This window comes from Periplaneta americana, chromosome 5, assembly GCF_040183065.1.
Source record: "Periplaneta americana isolate PAMFEO1 chromosome 5, P.americana_PAMFEO1_priV1, whole genome shotgun sequence".
NCBI classification, from domain to species: Eukaryota; Metazoa; Arthropoda; class Insecta; order Blattodea; family Blattidae; genus Periplaneta; species Periplaneta americana.
In genome coordinates this window covers 18,901,834-18,916,682 of record NC_091121.1, presented here as the reverse complement: position 1 = coordinate 18,916,682, position 14,849 = coordinate 18,901,834, and the positions used below count along the sequence as shown (strand labels likewise).

General features: G+C 35.1%; 1 protein-coding gene across 1 annotated transcript in view; it reads left to right on the top strand.

Moving 5' to 3' along the window:
- LOC138699506 (uncharacterized) overlaps positions 1-13,465 on the top strand; it is a 539,758-nt gene extending 526,293 nt beyond the window's left edge. Inside the window, exon 6 of the mRNA XM_069825447.1 lies at positions 12,791-13,465. Coding sequence (XP_069681548.1) covers positions 12,791-12,864 — 74 coding nt within the window. The 3' untranslated portion in view covers positions 12,865-13,465. The remainder of the gene's footprint in view (positions 1-12,790) is intronic.
- Positions 13,466-14,849: the final 1,384 nt, after the last annotated feature.

Genomic DNA, 14,849 nt, shown 5'->3' with positions numbered 1-14,849 from the left:
AGCTGGTGGGGGCCGTGCTGTCATGTCAGTTGTAATGAATTGCTGATTGGCTGAAATGAACTTAACCAAACTTCATTTGGAGAGAAATTTGCAATGTAAACTCACCTTAATTTGGCGGTGGATTTCGCTACGGCAGCCTATATTTATTTCCTGTTTAGTGCAGACGTCAACTTTCCACGCAGATTAAAACCTCGTGTAAGTTCACATTTCTTGTGGTAATTTTCGAAAGTTTAATCGTGTTAAATGTTAGCAGTTAATCTCCCTTGTGATTTTCATTCGGCAGAAATAATTCAAGGGAAGTCAATGCCTTCTTGAATAAAGGACATGATCGCTGTGGTCTGTAGCGCTCTATCAGTGTAGTGAAAATGGCGCTATAGTCGAACATGACAAAGAAATAATAATAATAATAATAATAATAATAATAATAATAATAATAATAATAATAATAATAATAATGGTATAAACTACTCAGAAGAGAATAGGGTTATTGCACTATGAAATAGGTTACTGTATTTGCATGTAACATTTTCACACCCCTCAATTTAGGGCAACTGAATGTTTTATAACAAAATCAAATTTTTATGTATTTGTAAATAATTGTAATTTGTTAGATCGGATTTTGTATTTCCGAGCTATAACTTTCTTTTGCCTTGTAATGTCTCTATTCAATTTCCATTATTAAAACATATAGGATTTTCTAGAAAGGACATTTACATTAACATCGTTCGACTTCCGTCGCCATGTAAGTGCTTATGTCATGTGTGATAAATTAAAAAATGTGGACGAGTCCATTCATATACACAAGGGGAGTTTGCATATACAGAGTGTTTCAAAATTATAGATACCAACTTCAGGAGTGACTAGAGGACAATGAATCACGACCAAAACTCCTAATAAACATAGGTCCGAAAACCATCCGAAATCTATTGGGTTTTATTATGTCTCGTTAGGTCCTCTGGGGTAACATAACATCCGATATACACTAGAGCAGCGGTGACCAAAACTCGAGTTTTAGTGATTACATGCGACAGATAACCTATGAAGTAAGGAGACTGAGGAAAGGTAGTTGGCATGAAAACTACAACCAGTGGTGGTTCCTGCACTAACATCTTGATCAATTCCGCGGATAAAAATTTCAAGCTTTGCTGTATCAGTAATGCCACTGTTGTCATCAAGAGCCAGTGAATAATATACGATTTCTCTTCCTTCTTTTTTAACCTTCCTCTTGAATATAATCAGGAATTTTCTAAATTCTTCTCTCGATACATGGTCGAGAAATTAGTAGTTTTTCAAAATTAAAAACTGCTTATGGACAAGTTATTTAAGGGGAGACTCCACTGAAAAATTCAACTTTTTTTCTTTGGTACCGATTGAAACCAAATTTTGACACCATGTTTAGTATATAAAAAGGTAATAATCCCCAAAATTTGAAGACTCAATCTTAACTGGTTCCCTTTTTATTTCATTCTTTTTGTAATTTTTAGCAGTATCAAAAAATCCCACTTTCTATTATAAAACCTTAATTTTCATCCTCAATTTTTTTTAGGTTTATGCACAAGGAATAGTTCAACAGTCCTATGCATTCATTTGTTGAAAAATGTTATTTATTTACTTCCTGATATTTTTTAAAATTTTGAAATAATTTTTCGTTCTATAATTCATGCATAAAAATTATTAAAAAATAAACGAACAACTTATGTTACAATATTGATGCACAGAGGCATGCAAATATCCCCAAACTACTTGCTGTAAAAATTTCATTTAATTTGGTTAATATTTAGTATGAAAAAGTTGGTATTGAAATGAAAAAAACAAACTTACAGAAAAATGGATTTTTGTAAAATGACTATTTCTATGAGACACATAGCCATTAAAATTCTCCTGCACCATATGTTTTTCCTTCCTGCTCCAGTAAGGCTTCTTCTTCATGCAATTTCATCTCCAAGGTTGCCTTTCTCTTGAATTTTTCCTTGTGAAGACTGCATCGTACACTCTGCTTCACACGTCGTCGATCCCTCGATAAGCAGATCTTCTTCTGGGAAGATGACAAAGGAGTGCTGAGTTTCCTGCTCTGTTCAGTCTTCAAACACCCCTTGTTAAATTGAGATACAGCTTCCACAAGACCCAAAAGTATCTTCTTTTGTGAAACAAAAGTTTCTTTGGGGCATTTGGACCAAATGACACTGTGTAAGCTTTCATTTGCATTTTGAGTCATGCCACCAGTACATCTTCCTAATAGTATGTCTGAGGCAAGCCTCTGATACACTGGCATTATTTTAGCCACAATAGATGTACTAAGTGCAGTATGAATATTGTCTCTATGACGTCCTGGAACTTCACCGAGTGCAATACATTTATTGTAAAAGCACCATGACAGTTTACCTTTGGGACACTTTTTATGTTGTGGGTTTTCATCTGTGCTCATGCAATGATACAGTGTGGCATATACAGCTGTTTTCATTTTGTCGACATCAGGAACGTTATTGACAATTGCTGCCCTGTAATAATTTGTCAACTTCTTTATTGTCGACTCCTTGAGACTGCCATGTTGTTTCCCTCCCAAAGTTACTTTTTTTTTCTTCCAGTCTTTTACCATATTACGCAGACCAGTGCCCACACGCTTTGCAATATGGTTTACACATTCATGCTTTTCAATGGTGACATCTCCATAAATTTTCTGTGCCTTGAGATGTAAATGGGTTTTTGCATCTCCATCTGACACGAGCACAGTGTACCGGAACCCTGCTTCTTCTGATCGCCTCCACAGCTTCTCTGCTGCATGCATCTCCATTGCTGGAGACGAACCAGAGAAATTTTTCTCACATGTAGATATATGCCCTTCATTCCAAAAGAAAAATTCTGGACTGTCTTTGCCTAATAATTTTTCTGTAATAACACAGGCATGGCAGTATTTTGACATAACTTCAAAATCCACAACTAATCCAGTCAGGACATCAATAACACATCCTATGCCATAATTACTTCTGTGTCCTCTGGTGTGCCAGGTACCATCATAACTAACTGATATGTCAATTATTTCCTTTCCTTCTAATTCTGGATTTTCTTCAATATGGGCAAGCCTCACCCGGTCCCTAGCATCTTCAAGTGTTCTGTTACCAAATGAAGCAGCTTCTTTGCACACTAGTTCCAGTAACTTGTAATAATTGCTAGAACTCATCACATTCATGCTCATCCCTATACAGAACTGTTCCATGGCCCCATAGCCCTTCCCAAATCTTGAAAATGACTGCACCATTTTTTTATTTACATCAAATGCTCCCCTTGTTTTAGCATTCGTGGTTTCTAGTCTAGGGCTTGAAAAATGTTCATCCAACACTACATCACAGTTTGTACATTTTATAACAAGTCTGAAGGCAAACCCATGCTGCTCCCTTCTTTGTAACACAACTGTATTTTGTGAACACTCATTACATAAGAGTTTGGAAAATAGAGACCTCAGTGAATCCATGTGTATAAACATATAATCACAATCTGAATGTGGTGTTTCATTTGTTGGAACTTCTGTTTCTAAATCAATTCCAATTTTCTTGGAGGTTGTACTTGGGACTGAACAGGGTTTCTGCTTATTTTCTAAATTTATGTTTGCACATTCATTAGGCAATGTTCTCAACTTCTAACGTTTTTCTGCCATTTGCTTGGCTTTGGCTCTCTTGGATATCTTTCCACTTGTCACACCCATTTTGTGGTAATGTTTATATATCTATGTTATATACACGCTATGATATAATATGATAATACTATACACTATTTACACACACTATAGACACTAATTTTCACTATTTACACAATAACTAAAAAAAAAAAAAAAAACAAGAAAGAGAACTTCAATGTTACTAAAATAAACACGAGAACATGCACAAAGCAGGCACAATTCACTGTTTACTACGATATTTACAACTCTACTATAATAAATAATGTAGTAATATAATAAAATTTATTCCAACAAATGGCAGTTTACACAAATCAACCGCAGAAAACGAAAAAAAAAAAAAAACAACTTTCAAAACAACTTTTGCATGACCATCATACAAACGTTTTGTTTATATCTGTAATGCAGCTTTTTCTCACTAGAAACCGCCACATACGTCTAGAAAGTTCAGGAACGAACATTGAAACAGAAAGTTACTAGATTTGTGAAGAGATATCAGTATTCATGGAAATAAAGTTAAAATTATTTTTGACAGCTCTCAACATGCCACGCCCCCTTGCAGCCCATAACTTAAATATTTTTTTTTTACATATTTCTAATTCGAATAAAGCCAAATCCTTTTGTGGTATGAAAGTACACATTCTAAAGTTGCAAAATAGCCAATAAAATTTTTTTGAAAAAAAATTGAAGTTTTGGAGTGGACTCTCCCCTTAAGCTATTTTAATCATCACTCTTTTTAGGAATTCTGTTCTGTTAAAAGGCTTTAGAGCACGGGATATGTCAAACACCACTAGGTAGCTGACTTCCTTACATTTATTTATCTCATCTTTATCTTCCTGGCTATGATTTAAGGCATGTCAATTTTTGGCCTTTAATTGTTCGTTGACACATAATATTGATCAGTTTTTCTACAATATTATTATTAAATGAATAACTAATAAATAGTTACCCTCATCTAAAGATTAAGAAGATTAAAATTGAGATAAACCCTAATAATTTAATCTTTCTAAGGAGAAGATGTAAAAATATCAATATTCATGCACGTACAGAAGAATTACAGAAACACATACTTAGTGGTCAGTAATAATAATTGAAGCAGTAATTAGGAGACGGAGAGACAGATTTAATAGCGAGGTTGATATCTCCATATTTTAGTTACATGTATTCGCGGGGATGTTCTAGCGACTTTGTTAGAATTAGCTTCCCACGCAGGTGTTTCGTCTCCGAGTCACTTAGCAGAATCGGACAGATTTATGGCCACCTTGTGCGGGGTTGTATACAGACTCATTCAAGCGTAGAATCCGGAAGTTGGACAAGGCTCGTGTGAAAGCAATTGCAAAGCTCGGGGTTTTCCAAAAGAACGGGTATTCTCGAAAAATCTACTAACAAATTTGATGTTGTGGGAAGTCCAAAGTCTAAATTTAGAGGTGACGTATTTCGCGACCAATGAGAAGAGATCTCGGTTCAGCTTATGAGGTCACTTTGGACCAATAGAGAATAGATTTTAGGTCGGTTAAATGACGTAGTTGTTAGCCAATAGGATAGTTAGTTTTAGCGTAGGATAGGTTTTGATAAATAAGGGTGACAAGGCTCGGAGAGTAGCTTTTTTTTCGTGTCGACGGCCCTACATACTGAGTTTTTTTCGTGTCGACGGCCCTACATATTGAGCTAGCTTTTTGGTGTCGACGGCCCTACATACTGAGCTTTTTGGTGTCGACGGCCCTACTTACTAGTCTCCCTTCCGGCGAAGACTCGATAGACAGAACTTTTACATCGACGAGGCTACTCGTCAACATTACCATCAGTAGCCGTTCGGATAGAGAGAAAGCGGAGTGACCGAATAGGAGCCTCGATTATAGAATATCGAACCGAGGATCGCGTTTATAGCATGGAATAGAGTATATTCAGCGCTGCCATAGAGTTGATACAGAAGTGCGACCGACCATTAAATTACAAGTTCAGCCGGAAATACATACTCAATGGTTTACCAATTGAATACGACAATAAACTTACAGTATCGAAATCAGCACTGCCTTTTTTCTAAGTAGCCGGCTTGGTATTATTCCCGACATCATCCTACACCACAACTGTACCTCGTCTACCCTGAATGGATCCCATGCTACACCGAGCGTCGAAATAGGGTGGGCTGGCGCCCACTACTTAAAACAATAATAAATTCACCTACCCTATTCGCGCCTCCCGAAGGACAAGTGCTGACTGCCGTGGACCTGCCGGTTGATGCGAGTGAGGGGCATCAGCCGTACATCATCATCGATTGAGGACCACCATAACGACCCATTCCACCCTCAAATGGTCTTCAACGTGGGGCCTGAACCGAGACGCATTCACCCTAATAATAATAATAATAATAATAATAATAATAATAATAATAATAATAATAATAATACTCTATTCAACGTGGCAACTGATGTTCCTATATAGTCCTAATTGAACCGTTGAGAAAAGTAAACACATTACATTTTGTCCGACAGAACAACAAAAAAGCTCTCCTTCTCAATCTTTAGAAACCACTTCTTACTGCTTGTAGAGACAGAATTTGTAGAGCGACATGATACCGCCACTGCTTGCCTTCAGTACGTGATCACGATGTAATCGTGACACCCGCTTTGGTCATCGCTGCACTAGAGGAAGAGAACGTTATAAAACATGACACCAGTAAAAAGTAAAAAGCATCAGGCCTGGAAGCGAAAATTGTTTCAAAAAGTGAATGGACTGGCTTAGAGTTTAGTTTCCAATAAATAAGCAGGTAAATGAACGATATGTCGTATCTCTATTATTAAAAGATTTTATGTCGAAGAATGGAGCATATGAAATTTTCAGACAAAATAAGAAATGAAGCTGTGTTGGAAAGCGTGGTTGAAGAAATAATAATGTTGAAACTGATCAGAAAGAGGAAAAGAAATTGGCTGAGTGACTAAGAAGAAACTGCTTACTGGAGGAATGGTAAGTGGCAGAAAATGAAGAGTCTGAAGACGATATTAGATGATAGACAGCAATAAGAAATATGAATCCTATGCGGAGACGAAAAGGAAGGCAGAAAAGAAGGAAGATTGGAGGAAATTGGGTTTGCAGTGAAAGACCTGGCCTTTTTGCAGAAAACCATGAATGAAATCAACAATTTAGGGCGTTATCACACATTTTATCTAGACCGGTTCAGAAAAAATAAGGAAAAATAATTTGACGTTAAAAATAATTTGTTGCTAAATAAATAAATATATATATATATATATATATATATATATATATATATATATATATATATATATATATATATATATATATATTGTGAAAAGGAGAAAATTGAAGCTAACTATCTAAGTAGCAGTTGAAATAATATACTATTGTGACGCTATAAATACATGACAATCACAATGTTACTGTAAACAAAAAGCTCAGTCATTTTGTTGAGTAACTGCAAAGACTGTGTTATTAATATCTGCAATAAGTAGATAAGATATTTACGTTGTAATATTATGTTATATGTAGTTTCAATATATTTTGAAATATACTTGATGCTATCATTCATTCCTAAAAACGAGTCGGATAAGAAAAACGAATGTAGTAACGAACTCCTTATTCCACTTAAAATGAATGGGATAAGACGCTATTATTCAATTTAAATTCATGGCTGACAAGCAAATATTCTCGTGGGGGCAGATAAAAAAGTTATTTTTTTTTCTTTCACCATCTTAATAATGTCAAAACAAGTGTCTATACAAATTTTAGCCACTCGATCGCAATTACGAGGCCGTCCAGAAAGTGATTTTCCCCTCGGATCGTTTACAGATAAAAAGCATAATTACTTGGAAAGATTTACTGGAAAAGGTACAGCAATTGTTGCGCTATTTTTCAACATATTCCGTTCACGCCTGTGGAGTAACGGTTAGCACGTCTAGCCGCGAAACCAGGTGGCCCGGGTTCGATTCCCGGTCGGGACAAGTTACCTGGTTGAGGTTTTTTCCGGGGTTTTCCCTCAACCCAATATGAGCAAATGCTGGGTAACTTTTGGTGTTGGACCCCGGACTCATTTCACCGGCATTATCACCTTCATCTCATTCAGACGCTAAATAACCAAAGCTGTTGATAAAGCGTCGTAAAATAACCTACTAAAATAAAAAATTCAACATATTCCCGATCAGAATTAAGACATTTGTCATACCGTGGGATCAACAGAGAGCTGCATAACACGACACAAGGATACAAATATTGATTCCATGGTATGACAAATGTCTCAATTTCAATGGGGAATATGTTGAAAAATAGCACAACAATTGCTGTATCCATTTCAATAAATCTTTCCATGAAATTGTGTTTTTTTTCTGTAAACGACCCCAGGGAAAATCACTTTCTGGACGGCCTCGTAATTGCGGTCGAGTGGCCAAAATTTGTATAAGCACTTCTTTTGATATTATTAACACGGTGGAAGAAAAAATTTAATATTTTTATCTGCCCCCGTGAGAATGTTTGGTTGTAAGCGATTTAATTTGCAAAAAAAAAAAAAAAAAGATTCAAGACATTAACTGTTCAGATTATTTTTACCAATCTCCTTGTATAGCCATCAGCCATTTATCTCGGCCCATTACCGCAATACAGTGCTGCAAACGTTGGACAAACACTTTTGTGCGAGATCGTGCGTATTTGCTTGGTTTCCGCACAAAACCAATCCGCGGAAAGTCTAAAATTTCACATTCAGTATTCCCAACCTAACACACATAACAATTTCCCTCTTCTTACCGCTTAAGTGACATATTGATTTTACTGCTTTAGGCTTTTAACATATTATTTTTTAGAGACGTTCAATATAGCAATAATTATAAATTGGAAACTTACAACTGCAATTTCAGCTAAATTGCACTGTTAATTATTGTTTTTAAATATTTGCAAAAATTAAGTAAACTCTACAACTCCACTAAAGTTAGGCCTACTGCATTCGTGATGCAAGTAACATTAAGGAAGCCGTGAAAAAATCAACAAATCAACTTGCCGATGTTATTACTGCAATATGTTATATAAATAATATTGTTAAAATATTAAAATGAAAAAATAAATCATTACATGACCTTACCGTTTGTTTTAAGTTCGCATTTATAGACTGGGGAAAAAAAGACAGACGTATATCACGGCCTGCTGGAGTATAGCTGGTTGAGTGGAAGAGAAGGCCTTACGGCCTTAACTCTGCCAGCTAAAATAAATCATTATTATTATTATTATTATTATTATTATTATTATTATTATTATTATTATTATTATTATTATTATAGTAAACACAGAAAACATTTTAAAGCAACAATGTTGAAGATTTTTGTTTTGCAAATTTGCCGTCATTGAACAGAAACCAAGATGGAGATTTCATTGCAAGTAATTAGAAATTCCTGTTTCAGGTATGTAATAAACGATCTTCGCACAAAATAATGTACGATACACGAGCGGTATGTTTTCTTTCAATTCTCGGAAATTAAAAAAGCTCAACTACGTTTCGCTTTTTCAAACTTTTCCTCGAACATGAAAACTTCAACATACCGCTCTTGTAACGCATATTACTATTTTTTCTGCTTAACGGTGCTTCATTGAAGGAAAAGGGTGAAAAAAATTTATTACATTTAACATGTAGAATCACCTCTCAAAGTTTGGTGCAGAGGTTACCATCAACCCTGTATACCAATAATATATTCTTTAATATAATTAATAATGAATAAGCAATTTCTATATCTACGAAGTTGGAAGGCATGTCGAACATCAGAGAAGCGTTAGCCTCATGTTGTGCAGGGTGCGGTGTGGACCGAGTTAAGGCTGGTCCACAATAAACCGGGAACGGAAACGACAACGAGAACGGAAATATTGTTAAAATAAATGCATTTAAATGTGAGCATTCCCAATAGTTAAATGTGAATGATCACATTTAAATACATTTATTTTAACAATTTTTCCGTTCTCGTTCTCGTTGTCGTTTCCATTCCCGGTTAATTGTGAACCAGCCTTTACGCGCACTACGGTAGCGTAGTACTGGGAAACATCGATCTTGCGTGCTTGGATGCCAAGGAATAATTTAATTGACTCTTCCTAAATGAACATCGAACGTTCATTGGAACAAGATCTGGGCCGGTACAAGATAAGACCTAGTTACATTTATACAATTGCGTTATACATTATCGTTCAACAGGAAGCCTATAATATGTACACAATATTTAATTATTCTCTTTAGAGTTTTTAGACTACAGTACAGTATACGTGTTTGAGAATGTTTTTGTTTTTAGGGAATATCGTCAATATACATAATATTACCTTGGCTATACACTATCACCTTATGATGAAGTAGATATTGCTGAAAAAATATGTAAATATAATAAAACAATGGGGATCATTAATAAAATCATGAAACCTTCACTAGTACAAAGACACACAAGAATAGGCTTATATAAAACCTTAGCACAGCCAGTATTAAGCTATGGTAGCGAAGCCTGGACTGTGAAGAATAAAGATGTCAGTAGAATAACAGCAAGTGAGATGAGGTTTATGAGAGCAACAGCTGGATATACTCGCTGGGATCATAAAAAAAATGAGGACCTAATGCAAGAACTTCAAATAGAACCCATTATGCAGTTCATCAGCAAATATCAACTTCAGTGGAAGGATCATCTCGAACGAATGAATCGATGCAGAATTCCAAAAGCACTGCTTCATTACCATCCATATGGCAAAAGATCTCTAGGCCGTCCAAAGAAGAGATGGACTGAAAATTCTAGTTTGAGACCGTAACAGGCCACTTGGCCTAATACTTGTTAGGAAGATGATGATGATGATGATGATGATGATGATGATGACATAATATTCTAATAAAATACAAAACAAATTTTAAAATCTAACCCAAATCTCTTTCATTTTCTATATAGTTTAATGTTCTCTCCTTTTCGATAGTGTTTTACATGATTTTTATCTCAATTAATATACCCTTAAAAGGTGCTTTCTTCTTCCTTTTCTTTGTTTTCATTAAATAATTTATACTTCTCATTCTAAAATATTAATATCAAAGTATTCTATACCTACTCAGATATAATAAAAAATAACATCGATATAATTGTAGTATTATGGTAATATGAAATAAATAAATATATGAAATAAATAAACCTGAACCTTAGAATTTATAAAACAGTTATATTACCGGTTCTGTATGGTTGTGAAACCTGGACTCTCACTTTAAGAGAGGAGCAGAGACTAATGTGCTTAGGAAAATATTTGATGAAGTTACAGGAGAATGGAGAAAGTTACACAACACAGAACTGCACGCATTGTATTCTTCACCTCACATAATTAGGAATATTAAATCCAGACGTTTGGGATGGGCAGGACATGTAACACATATAGTCGAATTCATGAATGCATATAGAGTGTTAGTTGGGAGGCCGGAGGGAGAAAGACCTGTCGGGAGGCCGAGACGTAGATAGGAGAATAATATAAAAGTTAATTTGAGGGAGATGGCATATGATGATAAAGGTTGTCTCTCCATCAATATTATTTCCGCCTTTCAGTTGGACTGTATTCCTTTTGTATGAAACAGTGTTTCATTTGTTGCTTGCGTACAAAGATATTTCACTCATTCATTCATTCATTCATTCATTCATTCATTCATTCATTCATTTTATTCCATAGATCTTACATGAGCAATGAAGCTTTAAGATGTGGAACAAGTCAAAATTTGACAATATTACAATTACAATTTTTACAAAATTTTATAGTTTTACAATTTTGTGCAATTTTTTACAATATTTTGGCGAGATGTAGTGAGATGAGGTGAGGTCCGAGGATTCGCCAAAATATTACCCGGCATTTGCCTTTTGGTCAAGATAAATGGGACACCCTGCATAATGATTATTATTCAGAAATTTACACACGATTTATAAATGAGCTATTCATTGTATAAGTGTTATGCAGTTAAACGTCTGTATAAGAGTTTTTATTAGCAAGCTTTGTAATATATGAAGGGTTCAGAACCATAGTGGGCCAAGCGCCATTTACTAAAACCGTAGAAAACAAGGGTTAAAATGAAGTTATTACTATAATTCAATGGGAACGTATAGCATGTAATGTAAAGTATACACATTAAAACTAAATGATATGTCAATCTTCATTAAACTATGGTATTCACTTAACTTTAACCATAAAATTTACTTAGTCTTACGTTAAAAAGTGTTAAAATTGTTTAAAAAAATATACATACCTTCGACAGACGGCCCGTTTCGACGCTATGTCACGTCATCCTCAGTGTCTCTTGAACCACTGGTGATCTTGACTCTACGATGTTCATTTGGCGATGGTAGGGGTGGGGGTGTGTTGTTCCTATGGTGGGGGTTGGCTGTTTGTGTGTTATGATGTATTATGACGTCGAATAATGTGTGTGTATTGAACTGCAATTTTGTGTTAATTATATATTGTGGGTATGCTATTGTATTCTTATATATTTCGTACTGTTGTAGGATGTTTAATTGTGAACTTTTTGGTGTGATGTGTAAAATTTCCATATCTGTTTCTATATTATTGTAGTCATGATTATTGTTGATAATGTGGTCTGCATAATTTGATGTGATGTAGGGTTTTGTTATAGCTTTAATATATTCATTATATCTTGTGTGAAAGGATCTTCCTGTCTGTCCTATGTAAAAATGTGGGCAACTATTGCATTTTAATTTGTAAACTCCAGTTGAATTATATTTATTTGAATGTTTAATGTGATTATTTAGGTATTTCTGTGTTGTATTATTTGTTTTGAATGCTATCTTGTATTTTAATTTTCTGAATGAAGTTGCAATTTTGTGAGTATTGGTATTGCGATATGTTAATGTTATGTATTTATTCTCGCGTGGTGTTTGTGTTGGTTTGTTCTGTCTTTGTTTTGCCGTCTGTCGAAGGTATATACCTTTTTTTAACAATTTTAACACTTTTTAACGTAAGACTAAGTAAATTTTATGGTTTTAACAAAGTGTTAACGAGAACTTTAATCAATGAATAACTTTAACCCTTGCTTTCTCCGTTTTTTAATAAATGGCGCTTGGCCCACTATGGCTCTGAACCCTTCATATAATGTCTTGTTTCCGTTGTTCGCAGGTTTGTTGGTGTCATCCCCGCTTAACGTTGTGTTTGTGCTAATCACATCCCTTCAGACGACATTCTCATCCTGACACTAGAGCGAAAGCAAGTGATAAAAACGCCTCCAGTACCCGTCTCATCAAAATCTATACATAATCAAGTAAGTCCTTACCATACCAAAGAAAGAAAACACTAACACAGTGACGACTAGTGAGATATCGGTTGTGTTCGAACTCGCTGAAGCTCAGATTGACAACGCCGTGCCAGAATTCGTGAACGAATGCGAGAGAGAGAAAACTGCGTGTGTTTGAAATGAAAACTCTGTGGTGATATTTGTTAAGATGTTACATATTGGTTGAGAAATACGTTGTTCTTGAAGAACAGGGGTGGACTTGCATGAATGTATGTATGTGTGTGTGCATTTGGGTGTGATTCTAATCAATTACTACATGGCTAATGTTGTTAATAAACTGTAGAACATCGATAATTGTAATCGTTTCAGTTTGGTATTTCCTAATGAAATGGTTAACAATCAACGTTCCCTCTATAGCTGCGAATATACTCGGCCGCGATGTAACAGAATTGCTCCGGTGCACACTGAATTATCACTCGTGGTAAGTGTTCACAGCGTGTTTAGTCAAAATAAATTTTCAAGTCTCTTGGAGATCATTGAAGAGTTCAGAGCCATAGTGGGCCAAGCGCCATTTATTAAAAACGAAGGAAACAAGAGTTAAAATTAAGTGGTTACCATAATTTAACGAAACATATAAAGTCGCGACGCTGTTATTCCCGGCGTGACTCCTCTCCTTTGCTTACGAATTAGGAAGTCAAGGCTCTATAAAGTCTAGGTAGGTAATATCGTTCGCCATTTTTGTTCTTTCGTTGCCGAGCTACCAGACGAGGGATCTATTTGCAACACTGTTAAACATTATCATGTCGTAGCTCCTATGATAATAAATCAAACGCACTGTAATTGAGCAAATAATTGAGCGGCAAATAACGTCCTCGTGTGCTTTCTGCGAACGCCAACGAAAGAGCCAAAATCGCGGGCGATTATATATTAAGTATTTATCCAGCCTTAGGAAATTCTTTACATCTTCATCAGCGAATCACAAGACGCACACGTTTAAATGTAGCCGACCTGCAACGTGGTTGGCTGCCGGAAATTGGAGCGACGGGACTATAGCAAGTAAGATAAAGTATTCACATTAAAATTAAATGATATGTCAATCTTCATTAAATTATGGTATTTACTTAACTTTAAACCTTGCTTTCTCCGTTTTTAATAAATGGCGCTTGGCCCGCTATGGCTCTGAACCCTTCAATTAACAGATTTTTCTTTTCCGGAATTTCCCTACCTGTTCTGGTCAACTTGAAGCGCATTGATGTAAAACATATTTATACAGAGTGGAAGTGAAATAGCCTTGGAAATTTTCAGAGCCAATATCTCATGCTGTATGTAACAAAAAACTATAATATCATATTGGTGGAAAGTTAATATTTTTTCAACAGTAATCTCACTAGACATTTTGATTTATCCAGAGAAAATCAAAACTCGAGTGGGATTTAATTGACTATTACACGATTAGAAGAAAGTATATAAAGATTAGAAGTAACGAAGTACTCCAATACAATAAAATATTAATTGACTTACGAAAATACAACTGTCTTCAAATGTATTATTGTACCATCTCAACATTACAAATATTACGCTAGATGCATGCTAGATGGCAGTAGTATCTTTATACAGACACTGTAATGATTACTATTCAATAAATCTTAATATTAAACAATCTGATACGTGACTATCCATAATATCATATAGCAGAAGTTCTTTTTATCCTCTCAGAGCAGAAGCTATAACATAACCTAACTAATATACACGAGTGTTAGAAATGTTTTAATTAACGACGATGACATAAAAAATAAACATGAATAATTTTAAAAGGAATAATTATTGAATGTACAATTTTCAAATTTGAATGTGGTTGGTGGTTCAATTGATGTTATATTGGACATGTGCGTAATAGAAGTGGAACTCGTTGATTTAGGCCTACATGGTGTATTCGACTTATTC